Source organism: Tripterygium wilfordii, chromosome 1 (genome assembly GCF_013401445.1).
Source record: "Tripterygium wilfordii isolate XIE 37 chromosome 1, ASM1340144v1, whole genome shotgun sequence".
NCBI lineage: Eukaryota > Viridiplantae > Streptophyta > Magnoliopsida > Celastrales > Celastraceae > Tripterygium > Tripterygium wilfordii.
Genome location: NC_052232.1, coordinates 6,040,956 through 6,057,936, shown reverse-complemented (window position 1 = coordinate 6,057,936; position 16,981 = coordinate 6,040,956). Strand labels below are relative to the sequence as shown.

The window sequence follows — 16,981 nt, the reverse complement described above, 5'->3', positions numbered from 1 at the left end:
CAGTTGAAGAAGTTCATGGCAGTTTGGGGGAGTTTACGGTAGTATGAGGTAGTTTGCAGTAGTTTTGGTTGTTACCATTTAACGAGGAACTGCCTTATCTTCGGCTTCGTCCCTTAGTTATTGGTTCGACCTTACTTGCATCGGCTTTGTATTGCCTTTAAAAGACCAAGTCCTTTTTGGACTGTATGCTTTGGCCTGATTGTTGTTGGGCTTCGGGGCCCTAGCCTCTGTTGGGCTTTTATGTTGTTGTTGGGCTTCGGGGCCTGTGTAATTTGTTGAGGTTGACTTTGACCCCTACACTTTGTCCCCTATTTCTAAGTTTGATTTAAACTTAGAAATATTTTGCTTGGGATTGTGTCTTCTTTAGAATTCTTCGTCTCATCATCTCTGTTTGCAATTTTTGCATCTTTGACTATTGAAGTTCTTCTGCAATTGCAATTTTAGAACAATGAGAGTAACAATGAAAACATCTCTGTCAAGATAAATACTTCATACATAGAAATAAATATGCGGTGGCCTAACTCTTAACGAGCCCAGGTGCGAATAACATCGTTTATGATATTCATTGCATTCCCAACATGGGCTGCAAGATTTAATAAGGATTCTTGTAATCGATAAACATTTTGATTTCGAGAATGACCCCAAGCATTATCACGAACCCTGCTCAACGCATCTCTGGCTGCTCTAAGCACGTCTGTATAAGATTGGTTTCGTTCATACTCATTTTGCAGATTTCTTTCGGCCTCCTCCAGGAGTCCTTTCAAGCCTTCGATGGAATTTTGAGGGTTTTCTTCATACAACTCTTTAGACACTACAATATTTCAACAACTGAATCGTCTGGTTCATCGTTGATTCGAGATGTGGAACCTTGCTCTTTGGTCCCTGCCTTTGAAGACGATGGATCTTCGTTTCTTGCCCTCTTTGAAGGAATGGGATTCTCTTTCTCATCCAATGCTCTTTTTGCAGGCGTTGAATAAGAAGAACTCATTTTGTTAAGTGTTGAGAGGTTTTTGGAAGGAAGAAGGAATGTCTTCTCCTTTCTAATTGTCGTGTATTTAAGGACGAAAGATTCACGTTCAAAGAAGCAGTTATTCCTGGAGATCGTGGGGAAGCTAAACAGTTGCACCGTTTTTAGAAATTATGGCGTCTCTTCGTATTTTGGAATTGAATTTCGAAACAAACGATCCAAATATCCCGTCTTTTATATTTGTGATAAATTGTCTCTTTTTGATTAAAGAGAACAAAATGAGACTTCATGGGAACCTTTTTTCGAAATAAAACTTAAAGAAGAAAAATAAACAGGAATTTTAATCTAGAGTGTAGAGAACACTATCTATTCCATCTACAACATATTTAAGTTGTACTTTGATCTCAGTGATCGCTTCGTGCAATTTATCTAGATCATGGCTACTTGCTTGTCTGCCCCATGACATATATCGGATGCCTTGGATGGCATACTTTGAGACGATGAGTTGTCTTCTATAGTCTTCAACTTTATCGGTTGTTTTCTCGAGTCTTCTTTTGGTTTCCATCAAAGCTTCTTGTAGGGATTCAATGGTTTTCTGATGATTGTCTTCATATATTTCTTCTCTTATAGGAGAGAGGTTGAATCTGGGATCATTTCCGTCTTCGATCTCTTTGGAAGTAGAACCTTTATCAACTCTAGATTTCTTCGTGGGTGGATAGTTGGGAATATCCATCCTTAGAGATTTTTTATGGAAAATGTTGTTTTCTTTCAATTCCTTCTTTTGCATATTTATACAAGTGGAATATGAAAGAAGTTATTGGAAGTTGTGATAAGTAGTGGAAAGATGGACAGTTATGGATTCAATCTATGTCTCTTTTCGAGGAGTTGGAATGCCTTTTGGTTTGCTCGAGGGTTAATTTATCAGAATTAATGCCAATTTATTGAAGTTGAATTATTTTTGGAACTTTGAGTAGCTTCGTCTTCCTCTAATAAAGCTTCGTCTTCCTTTAAAAAGTTTCGTCTTTTAACGGGGAGATTTTTGCTTCATCTAAAGGTTTTATCTTTGACAGAAATTGAATGTATTTGGAATCTAGTAAGGAAATTCTCGGTTTGTCTAAGAGCTTTATCTTTGACAGAGATTAAATAAACATGGAATAGTATTTATAAATAGTTAAAATTGCTCAAGCCTTTAAGGTCTTGGCCATAAGGCATGATACATTCTAACTAGATTATTTTTCATAAAAAGATTAATATTTTGTAAAGTTTGTCGCAGCTTTTGAGGATCTTCCTCCATGGCAGCATATTCTGACATATCCCGAAGCCGATAAAGTGAACTTCCTGCCAACTTGTAGGCTCTGGTGAGTTCCATTATCCTTCGTTCTGCTTCATGGAGGTCTCTATCTAAGCGTATCACCAGATCTTGTAGATCGGAGACATGTTGATAAGGATCATACCCATCGGGATAGAACTTCAATTGTTGAAGTTCTTCTGTAACTTCAGATGGTCCTTCATTTGACTTGGCTGGTGGTTTGGACATTATTTTCTGATATTCAGGCCTAATAGGAAGTTTGGAAGAACTTATGATTGTAGAAGGGTTTTGTTTAGAAGTGGCGTTTCTTTGGTTTTTCTTCAGTATATTTATAGGGAAAAGAGTGCAACTATAGAAGTTGAATCGTGCTTCGATTCTGACTAGTTGTTAGGGAGATGTGATAATGTATCGCCGCCTTTTACGCCATTTATCGAGAAGTTACTTTTAATCGAACGGCTCTGATTAGTTCAGAGAGGAACGATTTCTGAGGAGTTTTAACTTTTGAATTTTGAATTTACTATTTAATCATTGGGGTTTTTTAATGGGTTACTGTAACCACCCACTATCTTAAAACTTCAAGAACACGATTTGACTTTCGATACCTTTCTTGACTTCTTCTTTTTCGAATTTTCAATCATGGCTTGGTTCGGTTCCTCTGAAGAATTTATTGATAGGTTTGAGAGAGAAAACGAGAGGGGCAAATCTAATTTTGGTCCCCAGATTATTCCGAGTGAAAGTCAGGCTATTAGGGATACTCAAGATGAGTTTCCTGAAGGTGATATACCTGAAAAAGAATTAGGAGATCAAACTGCTAGTCTTAGGGTTTCATCTTACTCTGCATCCGAAGGTGTATCGAGCAAGAAGGTAATTAGTCCATCTAAGGTTAGCTTTTTACCAACCACTCATTCAAAGAGTAAGACTCAAAAGGTTATTGAGGAAGATATAGTAGTAGATAAGGACCCTGCTTCTGTGTTAACAGAAGAAAATTTAAATAGTTATAGGGCCGAATTTGGAATTCCTCAAGAGATAGAAATGCGAATTCGTGCTCCTGGTGAATCAACTTCGTATGAATTTCCAGGGTGGATTGTTGTATATGTGTTAGCATTAAGAAGTGGGTTGAGATTTCCCTTAGGACCTTTAGTCAGATCTGTGCTAAGATTTTTTGGAGTTGCCCCCAGTCAACTTATGCCTAATTCTTGGCGTATTTTGCTCTCTTTAGAAGTTTTAAGTGCATAATACAATCTTACTTTTGGTCTTCATGAATTTCTTGCTGCTTATTCTTGGCAAGAAAATAAAAAAGATGTAGGTAGATTTATGTTGTCGAAGAAAGATAAGGAAAATTTGATTGCTGGGACAACATCCAGTGATCATAACTGGCAAAAGAGATATTTCTTGGTGAAGAAGGAAACTCTTTTGGAAGATGATGACACTATTCCTATTTCCTGGAATATTCAAGGTAAAATTAGTTAGATTTCTTTTATCTTCATTCAATCCTATTATGAATAATTGTCTTTTTATTGTAGGAAAATCTCTTAAGATAACTATTACTAAAGAAGCTCAGAGGAATTGTCAATTGTTTTTGAAGACGATTCCTCGTTCTGAAAGAGATTGGAAATTTGTTTCAGCAAAGTATCTTTTTGGAAGTAAGTTGACAAAACGTTTATATTTTCGGTTTTGTTTCGTGTTTCTAACGATTTCTTTTCTAATTTTTGACAGAATCTCATATGGCTCCAAGAGTAATCGTTCCTTTGACTCTTAAGGAGATTGCTGAAAGTAAGAAAGTCACGAGAAGCTCTAAGGAGAAAAGGACGAAGAGGAAACATGAGTCTAGCTTGAGACTTCACAGCGAGCTAGGAACAATTGCTGGAGTAACTGAAGCTCCTGAAGTTCCTGAGAGCAATATTGATGATGATTCTACGCTTATAAGGAAGAAAAAACTCAGGATATCGTCTCCTTCTCTGGTCGATGAAAGTGCGGGATTGAACAAGGAGACCGATGACATCATTCAGGTTCCTGATGATGAAGTGATAGAGGAGACCGTGAGAAGAGAAGGAAAAGATCCTGTTCATCCAGTTTCACCTCTGAGAGCTCTAATTGAAAAGGAGTTGAGATTATCAGGTGCTGATCTTCAATCTGATCTCCCGGCGAGGAGTTTCGAAATGTCGATCCCTAACATCCCCCTTTATTCGAGGCCTGCCGACTTATTTCCTGATTTACACAAATTGGCTTATCCCCTTGGTTTCACTCCTTCTAAGTTGAATCTTGAGGATGCTTCTCTTTGTAGCATTTCTCATGCTTTTCAGGTATTTTCAAAATTCAATCTCTTTGTATTTCTATGTTAGCTTAAAAATAATCTTCTTCGTCTTATTCTTTCAGGCTTTGTCAGTTCAGCTTTACATTGATAAAGAAGTCGAAAAGTTAAGTGAGGAAGTAAAGAGTCTTCGACTTTCCAGTGGATTATTACAAGCCGATATTAAAAAAATTTCGGAGGCCGAAGAGCAGGAGAAAAAGTTAAGGATGGAGGCCGAAGCTCAATTGGAAAAAATGAAGAATGCTGCTACTGAAGCTTTAAAGAAAACTGAAGATAAATTTGATGAATTGGATAGAAGGCACATTGCTTTGAAAACTGACTTTACAGATCAGGGTAGGCAATTGTCCAACATAATGCAGCAACAAAAAGATACGGAGGAGGAACTTTCAGCTTTCAAGATCAAATTTCAAGAAAATGAGATATTATTAAAGGACCTGCAAAAAGTTGATTCTAAGCTGAAAGACTGTGAAATTGAGCTAAGTGCTTCTATCGAGAAAGCGAATCGGCTATCGGATGAACTGACAGAATCAAAGGAAGATGCCGATTTCTACAAGGGAGAATGTGCTCTTGCTGCTGGAAAGGAAAGAATCAAAGCTTTGGGAGAAGTAATGATGCAATACAAGGCTGGAACTTTAAACGAGGAAGAAGTTGATCGAATGATCAAAGAATATGAAGAATTCAAAGTCATCGATGCAACGCAAACTTCCGCTTCTGAAGCCGAAGACGATATTTAGACTTATATTTTTATTCTCACTATCTTGTACCTTCCCTTTTAATCTTAAATACAATCTTAACTCCTTTACGTTCTTATCAATTGAAGTTCATAGCTTTAACTATATGCTTAAGATTTGAACTATGATGCAAATAATAATTTTAGAATAAACAAAGGGTTAAGTATACATGACCTTTTGGGAAATTAGAGGACGTCAATCTTCGTCGCTTTGTCCTTCGTCCAAACTTTGATATTTTATCCAATATGCTAACAGATCCTACAATAATCAAGCATAGGACGATGGGGGTGATGTAATACGGTCTGTCAGGCACTTATATATGCTAAGCTTATATATGTATATATTTAACTTGATTGAGAAAATATATACATTTCAGGGATTCATCATCCAGATCCTTATACTAAATTTTTTTTTTTTTTAGGAAAGATATAACCTGAGATGCTTTGCATTCCAGCTGTTGTTAAGTATCCGCCCTTCTTTGGTTTGCAACTTGTAAGCACCATTGCCGACGACATCTATGACTCTGTATGGTCCTTCCCATGTGGCCCCCAGTTTTCCGAAATTCAACTGCTGTGTGTTCTGGAAAACTTTGCGTAGAACCCAGTCACCGATATTGAAAATTCTTGGGTTAACTGTTTTGTTGTAGTATTTTGTGATCCAATGCTTGTAGGCTGCCGTCCTAACAGATGAGTTGTTTCGTCGTTCCTCAAGCATATCTAACTCTTCAGTAAGGATGATGTTGTTCTCCTCATCTCGTTGCCATTCGAATCATGCTGTTGGGAGGCCAACTTCAACTGGTAGCACTGCTTCAGTTCCATATGTTAAAGAAAATGGAGTTTCACCTGTTGAAGTTCTTGCTGTTGTTCGATATGACCACAGAACCCCTGGGAGTTCGTCGACCCGGGCTCCCTTTGCATTTTCTAGTCTCTTCTTTAGTGTGTTGACTATCGTTTTGTTAGTAGCTTCTGCTTGACCATTCGATTGTGGATGTCTTGGCGATGCAAAACAGAGTTTTATTTTCCAGGTGTTATAGAAGTCTTAGAGTTTATGACTGATGAATTGAGATCCATTATCGCAAATGATTTCATAAGGAACTCCAAATCTACAAATGATGTTTCTCCAGATGAAACTTTTAACCTCTTTGTCCCGGACCTGTTTATACGCTTCAGCTTCTACCCATTTTGTGAAATAATCTGTTAAGATCAATAAGAAAACCCGTTGTCCTGAAGCTGGGGGAAGCTTTCCAACGATATCCATTCCCCATCTCATGAAAGGCCATGCTGATGATATTGGGACCAGCTCCGTTGGGGGTTGATGTGGGATTTGTGAAAATCGTTGGCATTTATCACATTTAGCCACATATATGGCTGCATCGTCACGAAGCGTAGGCCAATAATAACCAGTTTGCATGACTTTACCGGCTAAGCTTCGGCCACCTGAATGGTTTCCACAGACACCTTCATGCAACTCTGCTAGGGCATATTGTGCTTCATCTTGAGATAAACATCATAGCAAAACTCCTTGATATGATATTTTGTATAAAATATCATTAAGTATTGTATAACGAGATGCTTTACGTTGTAGTGCTCTGGCTTCATTCTTATCTTGTGGTAACATATCATCCTGTAGATATTGTAAGAATGATGTTCTCCAATCATCATCATCTTCAGTAATAACGAACGATCGTTCCACCAAGGAATGCTTGTTTATTGTAGGTGATTCCAAATAGATCAGTGGGATATTTTGAGTTACCTGCAATTGGATTGCTGATCCTAAGTTCGCCAATGCATCTGCCTGCTGATTCTCTTCTCTAGGCACTTGATTAATCTGGAATTCTTTGAATTCAAGTTGCAACTATTGTACTAACTCCAGATAATCGTTCATTCTCTCATCTTTTGCTTGGTATTCTCCATTCAATTGATTAACGATCAATTGGGAATCTGAAGTCACGTGGATGCGTCGAACTTTTAATTCTTTTGCTAGTTTCAGTCCCTCAATTAGAGCTTCATATTCTGCTTCATTGTTTGTAGCGTGAAATCCGCAATGTATAGCTTGAGGGAATTGATCTCCTTGTGGTGAGATTAAGATGATACCTAAGCCGCTTCCCTTTGCATTACTCGAACCATCAACAAATAATTGCCAAATAGCTTCATTGTCTTCTTTGTTTTGATGCAATTCTTTGTGAGCATTATCCATCATTCCTGGACTAAATTCAACAATGAAGTCTGCCATAATTTGAGCTTTGATTGCGGTTCGAGGTTGATACGTGATATCATGCTCGGTCAATTCAATTGCCCACTTCGTTAATCTTCCGGACAACTCTGGTTTGTGTAGTATTGTTTTGATCGGAAAACTCGTTACCACCATGATAGGATGACTTTGAAAATAAGGACGAAGCTTTCGTGCTGCAGTGATAAGCGCTAGAACAAGCTTTTCCATTAAAGGATACCTTGTTTCAGCATCTAGCAAGCTTCGACTAACATAATATACCGGATGTTGCCGATTGTTTTCTTCTCTTAGCAGTACTGCACTAATTGCAAATTCAGAAACTGCTAAATAAAGATAAAGTATCTCACCGGTTTTTGGCTTTGTGAGAATTGGAGGATTGGTTAGATATCCTGTCAATTTCTTTAACGCCATCTCACATTCTTCTGTCCATTCGAAATTGGCTGATTTCTTCAATGTTGTGAATAGATGGTGACATCTTTCGGAAGATTTGGAGATGAATCAGTTTAGTGCTGTAATCTTCCCTGCCAACCGTTGTACGTCTCGTATTGTTGTGGGGGAAGAAATATCAAGTATCACTTGAATTTGATCAGGATTTGCTTCAATGCCCCTTTGTGTAACGATGAATCCCAAAAATTTTCCTGCTTTGACTCCGAATACACATTTGAGAGGATTTAATTTCATCTGATGAGCATCGAGAATTTCAAATGCTTGTCTAAGATGCTCGATATGATCTTCGGCCCTCAGAGTCTTTGCTAGCATATCATCGATATATACTTCCATCGTCTTTCCGAGCAGACTGGCAAACATGCGATTGACGAGCCGTTGATATGTTGCTCCTGCATTTTTCAATCCAAACGGCATCACCTTATAACAATATGTGCCATGTTCGGTTATGAATGCAGTTTTTTCTTGATCGTCTGGATGCATTAAGATTTGATTATATCCAGAGAATGCATCCATAAAGCTGAGTAATTCATGCCCTGCTGTTGCATCCACAAGTATATCAATATGAGGGAGTGGAAAAGAATCTTTTGGACAAGCTTTATTCAGATCCGTGAAGTCGATACAAACTCTCCATTTCCCATTCTTCTTCTTTACCACAACCACATTTGCAAGCCAATCTGGGTATTGGACTTCTCAAACGAACCCAATGTCTAACAACTTTTGAACTTCCTCATTAATAACTTTATTTCTTTCTGGAGCGAACCTTCGTCTCTTCTGCCTCACCGGAAGGAAGCCATCATCAACTTGCAACAGATGAGTGATGATTTTTGGATCAATTCCAATCATATCTGCATGCGTCCAAGCGAAAATGTGTTTATGATCTTGCAGGAATTGAATTAAATTTTCTCGGAGTTGACGATCCAAGTTTGCTCCAATTTGAATCTTCTGCTCTGGATAATCAAGATGAATGATGACTTCTTCTATATCCTTTCTAGCCGGTTCTTCTTGATTGCTCAGAATCAGCTTTTGCTGTAATTGCTATAAAGCTTTAGTTTTTCCTTTCAATGCTTTTTCATAGCAACTCCTTGCCTGACGTTGATCCCCATATATTTCTTGTACTCCCTCTCTTGTTGGGAATCGTATTACTTGATGATAAGTTGATGGCACAGCCCTCATTGCATGAATCCAAGGTCGTACGAGTATTGCATTATATGGAGATTGACAATCTAATATATTAAATCGAACCTGGAGATTTATTCCTTTCGCGTATACTTGCAAAGGAATAGAGCCGATGGTATATTGTTGTTCTCCGCTGAAGCCGATGAGTGGGATAGGACCTATGATTATGTCGGCTTCTAAAAGTCCCATTGCTTGAAGTGTGGACATGAACAGTAAATTCGCTGAGCTGCCATCGTCAATCATGATTCTTTTAACTTCACAATTGGCAATTTGCAAAGTGATGACCAAAGCATCATCGTGTGGATTTAATAATCTTGTCATCTCATCATCTGTGAAACTGATGATTTGTCTCGTGAATTGGACCATCGGCTTGTCATTCCATACCTCAGAATTCTCTGTCTGCTTGACATGTTTCTTTGCTGATGAGTGTGTAATTCCGCTAATCTTCGATCCACCGAATATTACGTTAATCGTCTTTTCTGGTGGAGGTGGTTTCTGTTCTTCTTCTCGTCTGTCGGCTTGGGCCATCGTTGCTCTTCCTCTTTCAGATAGTAAATCCCGAAGATAACCTTTCTTTAGCAATTGGATTACTTCTTTTCTGAGGGTAAAACAGTCATTTGTTATATGCCCGTAATCGTTGTGAAATTCACACCATTTGGAAGTGTCCCGTTGATCTAGTGGTTTACGAACTTTGTCGGGCCATCGAACAGCATCTCCCATTTTCTTCAACACTGATAAAACTTCATTTGGTGGAATTACCAAATTGTATTCAGGAGATCGAGGTTTCTTCTTGAAGTCGATTGGTTTAGGATCTTTGCGAGGATATTTCGGGGTCTCTGAACTTATTTGCTTTTGCTCAGATTTCTTCGGCTGCTCTGTTAGTCGCTCTGGAAGTCTTCCTTCGTCTTCCTCCCATTTAATCTGAACGCTCGCTCTTGCCTGCACTTCTTGAAATGATTTACCCGAATAACGAGTAAGCTTTCCGTACAATTTGCTTCCAGGAAGAAGAGCCATGCGAAATGCATTGATTGCAATTTCATCTAAACACCCCGGGATCTCTAGTTTTTCTTTATTGAATCTTGTTAAGAATGACCGTAGAGATTCTCCTTGCTTCTGTCGCAGCCGATACAGATCATCAGATGTTGGAATTATTTTCCTGTTGCTTGCAAACTGTTCAACAAATGCATCGACCAGTTGTGCAAATGAAGCGATTTTCCCTTCTGGAAGATTTAGATACCACTTCAAAGGAGGTCCCACCAAAGTTGAACTAAATCCTCGACACATGCATGCTTCGTGCTTATTGAAAGGGTACGACACCAAAGTCAATCGTTGACTATACTGATCCACATGATATTCTGGGTCGGTGGTACCATCATAAGGTTTAATATGTGGTATGATGAATTTCTTTGGAAGCTCTTCCATGGCAATGGCATGAACAAATGGAGATTTGAGGAAAGTACGATTTTTCTTTATTGGTGGTGGAATGCCTGGTATCTTGAAGAATGCTGATTCCATTTCCTCCAATCTTTTGTCGACACTCCGCCGCGTCATTATTTCTGGCAATGTTGTGGTTATATTTGACCATGCACCAACTGTTGGGATAGCCGAAGATGAAGTTGGTATAGGAAATAACGGTGCCATGGATTGTGTCGTTGGCCTTAGGTATTGAGTTGACGTCGATGCCAGTGATGGTTTTGTTTGATGCACAAATCCTGGCAAAGGAACGCTTGCGTTGGGAATTTGTGTTGTTTGTTCATCGTTGATTCGAACAGAAGTACTTGGGATAGCACTTGCAGGAATGGTTCCGATCACGTGAGGACTTGGAGGTTGATTCATAAGATCAAGCAGCTTTTGATTTTCTCTTCGAACCGTCAAATTTTCTTGCTCCAACTGTTGGACCCTTCTTTCATGTTCATCGAAGCGTTGAATCAAAGCCTTCATCTTCTCGCTTACAACATCGTCACGTGAATCTTCTGAGTTTGCCATTTGGATAAAATTTCCCCCTATCTGGCGCGCCAAACTATTGATGTAAATTATCGACAATCGAATTGTTGAAGTGAGTTGGTAAATGTAAGACAAAACAAAGAGATTTTACGTGGTTCGGCTTTGAGCCTAGGTCCACGGTGCAGAACTATATGATATTTTATTTATCACTTGTGATTACAGAGTGAGTGAGAAAGTCAGAATTTGTCCCCCAGCCAAAGTCCCCTTTCCTGAGCCTAATGAACTCCTTTTATGCTTTTCTTGAGCAGTTACCAGCAGTTGTGGCAGTTGGAGAAGTTCAAGGCAGCTTAGGGGAGTTTACGGTAGTTTGCAGTAGTTTCGTTGTTACCATTTAACGAGGAACTGCCTTATCTTCGGCTTCGTCCCTTAGTTATTGGTTCGGCCTTACTTACATCGGCTTTGTATTGCCTTTAAAAGACCAAGTCCTTTTTGGACTGTATGCTCTGGCCTGATTGTTATTGGGTTTCGGGACCCTAGCCTCTGTTGGGCTTTTATGTTGTTGTTGTTGGGCTTTGGGGCCCTAGCCTCTGTTGGGCTTTTATGTTGTTGTTGAGCTTCGGGGCCGTGTAAGTTGCTGAGGTTGACTTTGACCCCTACAGTAGATGGTGCAAAGTTTTCGGACATAGATTATACTATTAAATTTTTTTCAATTGTTTGGTCCATAGGTATTTGTTTCTAACTGTTTTTAACGAAAAAGTGGTTTTCTTATGTCCTTTGAAGGGGTATTGGTGGTTGGCCAGATTGTTGAAATTGTGATATCTTGTCCTTGTGTGTCCATTTTCAACATTGTACTATAAGTAGTGTTGGGCTAAACTTACTTGTCGTGTCCTCGTCATGTGGTTCGATTCTTCAGCTCACCCTACCATTGCAGATAAGTGTGTTCAATGAAATGGAAGGAAAACATGAAACACACCAATATCATGCTTGACAATTTAGGACTTCCTCATGCCGGGATTTGAGATTTGAGGAAATTATGTTAAATCATGAATTAAAATGTGTGATTAAGTATTTTGATATTCATAATGTTAGAATATAGTAGATTTTAAGAAGAAAAAAATTAAAATCTAAATCGTAAATCCTAAACTCTAAACTCTAAGCACTAAGAATTAAACCCTAAACACCATTTCTAACTACTAAAATCTAATATGTCATTTTCAAAAAATAAATTAATGAGTTAACTTGATTTTAGAGGGAGAATTGGAGCCCTTGTCATTCCGATTGGGAGTTTAAGGATATAAAAATACGTAACACACCCTTATCATGCCTGACTATTTAGGGTAATTTAGGACCTAAGCTAGCTTTATAGTTGACCATCCCTAACCAAATTATAGGTTACCATCATCTCCAAAGCAATAAGTACTGGACTTCCTCATGCCGGGATTTGAGATTTGAGGAAGGGCGAGGACTAGCGTGAGGGAGGCACTCTAAGACAAGGCTGCAGCAGATTGCTATGGTGTGGTCCAAGAGATGGTGAGCAAGCAGCGTGGGATTTGCGCTGAACGCGCAGGCGGTAGCGTGGGCACGCATAGGCTTTAGCACAACGGCAGCAATTAGATGGCAGATGGTGTCATTGGCATTGGGATACATGCGCGAGATAGGCAGGCAGCCCACATCAGCAACCTCATGGCAGAGTTGGTCCAAGTCAGCAGGGTGGGAGACATGCCATTGAGGCAACACTTACTTCCCTAATCGTTAATGCAATTACAAAGCATTCCATGCTCAGAAATGGCTTTCCTTGGCCTGCAAAAGCTCAATTAAAACTAGTTTACCAAAGTCACAAGGTTGCCAAAAGCAAACACATGAGAGTTTACGTGGATATAGAAATAGACAAGGGTTCATGAATCTCTGGGCAAACAGATATTTATAAACAGATATCTTAGCTGTAAGACATTGTAACATGTCAATGTCAAGACACAAAATAAATGGCTGGACCTCATATCAACCCACCACTGTCCGATAAAAAATTACAGTGTCGGACATAACCTATATACTAAACTATATAAACATGAGTTGTCATCCAAACATTTTGCACATACCTGCCATTCCAAGGAAATGAAGAACATCTTGTAAGACAAAGTATGAATTAATTGCAGTTCCAATCTAGTCTCTTAAGTAATACAGTCTCATCTCTAAGATATAAAACTTGCATTCGAAATATCAACTTCAGTACTTAGCAAACATAAAGTAATCAAAACATAACCTTTGGACTAATAATGTTTGCTTATGTGCCTCATCATTTCACAGTACTGAAGTCCCATGTTACAGACATTGCAGAGCTACTTGATGCTCTGATGGAAGACATATCAGTGGTGCCATGCGGGTACACAGACTGAATAAGCATTAGAAAGGCCAGGCCCTCCACTACGACACCCAACAGGAAAATACGCCAAGCTTCTAACAAGTAGCAGGCGCGTGCTTCCACAGAATGACATATACCACGGTCTTACTGTGAGAACCATAACAAGATTCATCATTCTATACTTCAACAAGGGTACCATATTGTCCAGCAGACACCTCAAAGAAGGGGGCTCATACAGACTGCAGAATCTTTTCAATAGGATCGAAAGCCAGACCAACCAGTCAGCTGGTCATTTTCGTGGCCAGAACCTTGCGAAGAACAACTACAGTGGTAACCTTGGCAGTACTGGGGATTACTAAATGAAAAAACATTCTTGATGAAACAAACAAAAACTAAATAAAAAGAGAATATCAACAGAACTGTATGATCAAACTAACTGTTGGGAATTTTGATGTACGTGGATGGAACTCATAAGATTAAAGAAAGCCATTGGATTTCTAGTTTTAGGAAGAACAACTTGTGGAAGGACTTCGTGCTAGGTGTCAAGGAAACAAATATTAAGAGTGTGGTGTGACTTCTTTTATCGGAAGGGAATGGAAACACATTACATGCAAGCAGAAGCAGTATGCGTCTCTTTTTAAGTGGCTTGAATTTTGATGACAATGAACTTCATCAGAATCATTTCTTGAGATCTTTAGAGAGTCATCAGCAGACGAGCAGCATACAAATACAGAGGAAGTGGAGCCAAATATAAACAAGCAAATGAATGGGAACAGAAGGGTAGTACCAGATTGATAAGTATATAATTCAAGAAGGTCATAAATGACCATGTGTTGATGCATGATAATTGCCAATTAAGTGCACATTGGTTTCACTTAATTAAAAAAAAATTCACAACAGATGAAAAGATGTTCAATCTGCGCACATCTTCAAGCATAGCAATTCCCAGTCTGACAAAGTGCACTTTATGTCTATTGTTATTTAATTCAAAAACAATCATGAGCCTTGCGTTATTTTTTTCGGCATCATTCTACATTTGAACGAGGATGCCACGTTGTCCAGCAAAGCCCTCAAAGGAGGCTCAGGCTCATACAGATCGCAAAATCTTTTCAATAGACGGGAAACTTGTGAAGGACAACTACAGTCCAAACCTTGGCACTTGGCATCACTGGAGGTTACGAATTAACAAACAGTCTTGATGAAACAAACAGAAACTAGACAAAAAGAGAATATCTACAAAGCTATATGATCAAAGTAACTGTTGGGAATTTTGATGTACATAGATGGAAATCAAGAGATTAAAGAAAGCTATTGGTTTTCTGATTTTAGGAAGAGGAACTTGTGCCAGGACCTCATAGTAGGTGTCAAAAAAAAAGAAGAAGAAGAAGAAAGAATTGCAGAGCAAAGTAGGTGTAGAAGTAAGAGTGTGATGTCAGGAGTGACTTCTTTTATTGGGAGGGAGGGGAAATACATTACATGCAACCAGAAACATTATGTCTCTTTTAGACTTTTTTGTATTTTGAAGACAATGAGCTTCATCAGAGTCACTTCTTGAGATCTTTAGATCATCAACAGCAGTTGATCAGCATGCAATACGGAGTAAGTGGAGCCAAATATAAACAAGAAAACAAACGGAAACAGATGTATAGCAGCAGATTGGTAAATATATAACCCAAAATGTTATCGACGATCAAGTGTTGGAACCATGACAATTGGCAATTAAATGCACATTGGTTTCACTTAATCTAAAAAAAACAGATGAAAAGATTATGTTCAATTTGCGTATATCTTGAACCATAGTATTTCCCAAGCCAGACAAAGTGCACTTAACGTCTATTACTATTTGATTCAGAAACAATCATGAGCCTTACGTGATCCTTTTCCAAATTATGGTATAGAGAATCTATTCAGTATTGTTATTACAAAGCATTGTAAACAGCACATAAGAAAGCATCACGAAACAATGCACAAGTCTGTTCATGGATATTATACAAAATACTATTGAATATGGAGCATAGCAAGAGCAACAATTCAGCAGAGAAAGATTAAGGATATTATAATCACTTGGGGAAAAGCAAATTAAAGATAAAATATCTGATGATATTTCAAGACAATGATGTACATTGAATAAAGTTCCAGTAACAGTAACAGTAAATCATCATAAAAATTGACGAATACTATTTCAAGACCCAGTGGTTAAGTTGCAGAGGTGCAACTAAGAAGTCCATAAACAGCCTCTATGCATATTATGCAGGGGAAGGCTGCATATATCTTGCTTGTCCCCGACCGCGCCCACTATGGGAGCCTTGTACACTGGACTACTGGAGTTGTTTACCCTTTTTACTATTTCAGGACTTCTTCAAAAAGTTTGTGCTGGAATTGGGCTAATGCTGTTGCCTACATTCAATAGAAAGTAAACTCCCATAGACTCACACAAGAATTGAGTCACTATGAAATTGAAACTGAAGTGCAGTCCGATAATGCACCAGAGCACATGGCACAAATGCATCAACACATAAAATAGGACGTCATCCCACTAACATCAAAACATGCAATCCAACTAATGTACTTTGATCTCAGTGGTTCCTAACAAGAGCATTAATCAAGACTGAGCGTGAAAAAAGTGACCAGAACTTAATAACAAAGCAAATTCCAAATTCCTCTTAATCCAGCCATGTAATCCTAATCCCTCACTTTTCCATTCTTGCATCGCTGAAATGAGAAGCCTCTTCCACTTTTTGAGGAAGAAACCTAAATTTCGGCTAACCTTAAGTTTACATATCTGAAGCTGTCACAGTTGATCCATAAAACAGGGGAAAAAAACACAAGGGTTTTGCAAGTAAAAATCAAAACAACTGGTTTTAATTCATAATCACTTGATCAGTAGGTGCATTTCTTAATCATAGTTTTCTTAGTTTAACACAGAAAACCAATCATCTTAAACTTCCCTAAATGCTTTGAAATTGATTCAATTGGAAATCCACAGATCTCTCCCAAAAATAAAAAAGAAAAGAAAAGCTTACATAGGCATCATGGCAACACATTACCCTCCAAAGAAAGCATTTATCAGCCTCTAGCACACCTTGTGATGACCTCACAGCCCCTGCTGTAGGAATTTGCCTGTCCAGCATGACAAGCGTAGTATGAAGCTCCTGGTTTTGCACAAGGAACCATGTCCCTCCTGAGTGTCTCGTAGCTTATATACCTCTTCTGCATCAACAAGACTCTCCTGCTGATCTCTGATTCCATCTCGGCCTCTTCATCGCATTCTCCAATCTTCTGGGTACAACCCCTTTCCAATAAGGCATCAATTGCACTGTCTTCAAAATTTGAACCCCCAGCGAAAACTGAAAAATGGATTTGGACTAAAAGGAGTAGTATGTGGAGTTTGATTATGAGATGGATTCCGGGTTTGGACATTTTATCCTTTGTTGGAATTTTATGGTGTTTGTGTAATCTGGGTTCTTTTAGAGAGCGATGGTGAGATTCAAGAACTTTAATGATGGGA

General features: G+C 38.6%; 1 protein-coding gene across 1 annotated transcript; it reads right to left on the bottom strand.

The window, feature by feature from the left end:
• Positions 1-16,313: 16,313 nt before the first annotated feature.
• Positions 16,314-16,981, bottom strand: LOC120000884 (protein RALF-like 24). Its single transcript, XM_038849055.1, has one exon. The coding sequence runs from the start codon at positions 16,891-16,893 to the stop codon at positions 16,540-16,542; it is 354 nt and encodes a 117-aa protein (XP_038704983.1). The 5' UTR covers positions 16,894-16,981; the 3' UTR covers positions 16,314-16,539.